Source organism: Phycodurus eques, chromosome 2 (assembly GCF_024500275.1).
Source record: "Phycodurus eques isolate BA_2022a chromosome 2, UOR_Pequ_1.1, whole genome shotgun sequence".
NCBI classification, from domain to species: domain Eukaryota; kingdom Metazoa; phylum Chordata; class Actinopteri; order Syngnathiformes; family Syngnathidae; genus Phycodurus; species Phycodurus eques.
The window spans coordinates 5,288,464-5,294,085 of record NC_084526.1 but is presented as its reverse complement, the minus strand read 5'-3'; the positions used below and the strand labels follow the sequence as shown (position 1 = coordinate 5,294,085).

General features: G+C 43.2%; 1 protein-coding gene across 3 annotated transcripts; it reads right to left on the bottom strand.

Moving 5' to 3' along the window:
- Window positions 1–2: 2 nt before the first annotated feature.
- LOC133414956 (zinc finger protein 319) lies at window positions 3–5,117 on the bottom strand. Of its 3 annotated transcripts, none has more exons than XM_061700724.1 (3): window positions 4,818–5,117; window positions 2,964–3,805; window positions 3–2,231 (listed from the first exon to the last, which is right to left on the bottom strand). In XM_061700724.1, the coding sequence occupies exons 2-3, from the start codon at window positions 3,664–3,666 to the stop codon at window positions 1,909–1,911; spliced, it is 1,026 nt and encodes a 341-aa protein (XP_061556708.1). In that variant the 5' UTR covers window positions 3,667–3,805; window positions 4,818–5,117; the 3' UTR covers window positions 3–1,908. The 3 variants fall into 3 exon arrangements, with proteins under 3 accessions (XP_061556708.1, XP_061556700.1, XP_061556692.1); XM_061700716.1 differs by having other exon boundaries at window positions 4–2,231; window positions 2,376–3,805; XM_061700708.1 differs by having other exon boundaries at window positions 5–3,805.
- Window positions 5,118–5,622: the final 505 nt, after the last annotated feature.

The window sequence follows — 5,622 nt, the reverse complement described above, 5'->3', positions numbered from 1 at the left end:
AAACCACATTCTGCACGTGTTACAACAGCGTGGCTTCGTAGTAAAAGAGTGCGGGTACTAGACTGGCCTGCCTGCAGTCCGAACCTGTCTCCCATTGAAAATGTGTGCTGCATTATGAAATACAACAACGGAGACCCCGGACTATTGAACAGCTGAAGCTGTACATCAAGCAAGAATGGGAAATAATTCCACCTACAAAGCTTCAACAATTAGTGTCCTCAGTTCCCAAACGTTTATTGAATGTTGTTAAAAGGTGATGTAACACACTTTTTTGGAACGTGTTGCAGCCATAAAATTCTAAGTTAATTTTTTGCTAAAAACAATCAAGTTTATCAGTATTAACATTAAATGTCTTCATAGTGTATTCAATTAAATATAGGATGAACATGATTTGCAAATCATTGTATTGTTTTTATGTGTAACACAACGTCCCAACTTCATTGGAATTGGGGTTGTAAATGGTCAAATTTATCTGTGGCAAGATGTGCCTCTGGATTTAGAACTATTCATTGTAAAACTACATACCACAACAGTGTACACAATTTGTGATTAAAAAAGGAAATAACTACAATTTATAAAATCCATATACACTTGGATATTCCTCAAGGTGGTTTATTTTACTTGCCTGTATACAGGAGTCTAATATATATATATATATATATATATATATATATATATATATAGTTTTTAAGCCAAATTCAGTGTGAAGTGATTACGCTCTGCAAGTCCAAGATTGCAGAATTTCTCAAACCATTTCTTTTAAATATACTGCAAAATGTTTGACATAATATAGAAATATCACACTGTAAACTAACTCATACATTTTCCCACTTTATCCTCAGTACAAACAAATGTACATGTTGCAGCGTGAAGCTGTTGTGAGTCAAGTACTCAAGTACAGATGAGGAATCCTGGGAGGATTTAACAGGCCCCATGACTTCATTTTTATCTACCACAGTAATTAGCTATTTTTTTTTACAAGTGAACATTATAATATTTGATAGTTCATTAGAATGTCATAAGTCAAACAGAAACTTAAATCCTTGCAAAGTATTAGCAAGCTTAATTGTAAAAACAAAAGGTAACAGAAGCACTACACATTTTCAATGTTTACATGAGCATACACACCATCTATAACAGAGTAGAACTGCAATGACTCAGTAGTTATATTACATTGTGCATTTCTATTGCACGTCAAGTCTTCTTGTGACATGATAGGTATGTTAAGTTACCAAATGTCATTTGTTTTAATACAAAGATGCAATAACACATTTTATAGGACATAGGCTATACACTTTTCACAAATCTACTCTTTTTTTTTTCTTCTTATGGTATTTTTCTAAATAAAACAAACCTATAATACAACAGTGATATTGTGATAAATATTCATGCACAGATAATACTATCTAAAGTGTATTATGTGGACATATACTGCTGCACAGGGCAGACACTGCATGGATGGGAGTGAGTCAGCTATTACTGGTCTACAACTCAATAAAACAAGATCTGTTAAAAAAAAAAAAAAAAAAGGCACATAGATGTCAGGAGCAATATACATGAGCACACATGACAGCAGTCTTGCGATCCACAACAGAGTAAACAATTAAAAAAACAGATGCAATCACATCACATGCAACATCAGAAAAGAAAAAGTCCCACGAGCTCTCTCCACTTTTTACATCACAACCCTTTTTTTCCGCTTTACCTCAAATATAAACTTACGAAAGGATTCCTGATCCTGAGTTTGACCTTATACTCAAGGAAGGATAATTGAGTGTTAACACCATGTATACTTTACTACAAATCAGGGATCTTCTTTAATGGGTGCGTGTTTGAAGCAACAAAGGTGAGTGAGGAGGCTGCAACACATTGCTGTTTGCTGTCCAAAAGCCTGCAGAATGACAGCGGTCACGGGATACAGGGCGCTTCCGGGAAACTCTCCCCTTCGGCGGTGTGCTGGACCGTGTGTTCCTGCAGAGCAGCAAGGTCGACAAAACGCTCGCCGCACCACACGCATTTAAACTGCGTCTCGCGTGAGTGCACGCTCTGGTGCTTGGCCAGGTGCTCGCGTTGTTTGAAGCTCTTGTCGCAGCTGGCGCACTTGAAAGGTTTCTCCCCAGTGTGGACACGGCGATGGCGCTGTAGCTCAGACGAGTACCTGAAGCGTTTCTCACAGTCGGGACATTTCAGCGGTTTCTCGCGTGTCGGGTCGCAGCGGTGCTGGACAAACTCTGAGGATGACACAAAGCGCTTGTCACACAGAGAGCATTTCAGCGGCTTCTCTGTGCAGTGAGTGTTTTGGTGGCGCTGCAGCGTGGAGTTCTTTTTGTAACCTTTGCCGCACACGTCACACTTGTACGGCTTTTCTACTTCACCTCCACATTTGTGCCTCAGCAGTTCTCCGGATTGGCTAAAAGACTTCTGGCAAGATGCACACTTGAACAAGCTTTCCATACCATGCACCTGCTGATGGTAAAGCAGGTGTGACGGTTGAAGAAAACCTTTATCGCAGAGATTACACTTGAAAGGTCGGTCAGCCGGATTTTTATGAGTGCGACGGTGCCGTACGAGAGCGTACTGCTGCTTGAAGCTCATCTGGCACTCCTCGCACTGAAACGGGCGCTCCTCGGAATGAGTGCGTTCGTGCTGCCGCAGGTCCGACGGCCGCTTGAAGCTCTTCCCGCACGAACCACATCGGAAAGGCCTTTCTCCTTCTGGCTGGCACTGATGGTGCAGGAGCTCTGATGACTCCTTAAAGTGCATTTCACACAAGTTGCACTTGAATAGGTGCTCGCCCGAATGGGCGTACATGTGGCGCACAAGGTGAGACCGGTGCTTAAAGCTCTTCTCACACACAGCACACTTATAAGGCCGCTCAGAGCTGTGTGTGCGCTGGTGGTGAGCCAGATGGGAAGACTGGCTGAAGCTTTTATCGCATGTGTCGCATTTGTACGGCTTCTCACCTGTGTGTACCCTTTCGTGGCGGGTTAGCTCGGACAAATGCCGGAAGGACTTATGGCACACTGAGCACTTGTATGGCCTATCTGGTGCAGAGGCCTCAAAAGCAGGTGGGGATGAGGCACTCATTGCTGCGCCGCCACCAGATGTCTCTCCGGTGGAGGGCTGCTGAGGATTGGCCGCAGACGAGGTGGGAGTGACGTTTCCGGATCCGGGACGGTATGTTTTCTCACAAATGGAACACTTCATTGGGTTGTTTCCATTGCCGTGGGAGTTGTGATGCTGGGCCAAGGAAGTGAGCAACGAGAAACCCATCTTACACACGCCACACACAAAAGGCTTCTGCTCCACCTGCACACACTGATGCTCCAGAAGGTCTGTGGCTTGGCTGAAGATTTTCATGCACTGTGTACACTGGAAAGACCTGTCTTGGGTCACCATGCACTGGTGTTCATGGGGGTTGGCCAGGTGAGATATGTCATGTCCACAGGCGCCACACTTGTGCACTCTTTCACCTCCTAGCTGTATGGAGGCCTGCTGAGTTTGCACAACATGCTGCTGGCCCAGCTGCTGCTGCAGAGTGGAATCTGGTTGCAGGACAACACCATACACAGTGCAGGACAGAGTGTCCGTGGTCTGGGGAAGTGTGTGCACTACAGAAGGTGGAGCCACTGTGTGCTGCTGCTGCTGCTGCCACGCCTCCGTCATTCTTCCACTTTAGGAATCAGAACTCAGGAGATGAGGCGTTTAATGCCACACACAGCAGATTGATGGAGTTTATGAAATGGTAATCACGATGGTGAGCTCTGTGTAGGTTATACACGTTCTTAGTGCTAAACATGAACACCTGGAGGGACACAAAACAACCAAAGAATTAGGATACAAACATGATTGTTGAATAGATGTGGGATGCATGCTGCTCAACTGCCCATACTCATCACATATATATATATATATATATATATATATATATATATATATATATATAAAATATATATATATTATAATATATGAATGCATGAATAATAACACAGTTTAGGCCTAGATAAAAGTAAAGCACCTAAACATTAAAAAGTGTAAAGGACTTTAAATCATGTTTTCTTCACACAATACTTAACAATTAATACATAGACAACATACTCTTTTAGAAAATACAACTTAGCGATGGTGTATTGTTATGTTGGTGGTATGAAAGGATGGCGACACTTGAATTTATACATCGGAGAACGTCGCTAAAATGCAGCTGTAAACCAGCAGCGTTTCTGACCAAGCCGGGCGCAGTCTATTTCCTGAACTCAGTCTTCATGCACCTAAAATGTATTAGCATGTAAATCATGTGCACTTTTTTTCTTTTTTAACACAACTACATTTCTCTAGCAGACTCGGTGCACATACAAAACTGCTAACGATTAGGAATCGTAATCTACACCATTTTGAAGCAAGCCGTAGATAGCTGTAGCTAATAGCTGCGGCAGCTAACAGCTAGTATGCACCCTTAACGTTACTTAACAAGTGAACCTCCTTCCCTATTATCACATGCTATCTTCAAATAACTACCGCTTTCTTCAGTCTGTTCACTCGTTACCGTTTCGTAACAATTCATTGTCCTTTACGACATAGCGTAAGAGCGCCAGTTTCGACGCCGAAAAGCTCTCGTCGCTTTGCCCGATATAGCGTTTTATGAAAGGCCACAATACGATTGCATGGTCTAACGTCGGATGGGAGCCTCCATGGAGAACTGACCCCGAATCTAAACTAGGCCTCCGCCGAGCCGCGGGGGGAAACTCGTCGTTTGCAGACCGAGCTTCTCACATCTGCATTAGGTCACATTCTGCAAACACTCATTAGCCAAAACGTACCCGTGTCGCTTAATGATGTTTTTCACTGCTGTCTTCGGACCGGAACCGACAACATTCGGCCGTGAGTGGGGGTCGGAGGACCGGCGGGAGAGGGGATGCGGTAGAAACCAGACGCCATCCTCCTGCAGACGGATGAACACCGGAAACCACGCAGGGAGCTGAGCTACGACCGCAGCCGCGCCACCGGGCAGCTCCACCACGGTGGACGAAAACAGCTACGGGTGGACAGAGCGAGTAACGACTCACACGGTTTGTCACAAGAACAAGCTAAAACAAAAGATGACGAGGAACTGGAAAGAAATCAAAAATCTTGGTTTCCCAGCACAACGCTAGGTGGCAGTGTTTCGCCCATTCAACACCACGCACCAGTTCAATACGTTTACATGAACGTCAGTCTATGAAATAATTACCCTCCTAAGACCCAGAGCTCTGGTTTGATATGCAATTTTTTAATTTGTCTTTGCCTTTTGGGCTTGTTGGAACCCAATAAGTATAAAAACACAGGATCATCTTTTGAAAGAAAAAATTATGTCCACATACTGTATGTGGTGCGGACTAATGGTCCATATGGGATGTTATGTTATTGGGTGCAAACCACTATTTCCAATATGCACACACATTGTACTATCAGAATCAGAATCATCTTTATCTATATAATTACACATATTTGAACAAGATTTGTCATCGTAGTAAAGAAAATCCAGAATTATATTGGAAAATTCACAGTAACATTGACAGCATTTTACAACATTTTATGTACACACCGATGTGTGAAAGGTTGTGATCAGTTCCGATCAGTTTACAA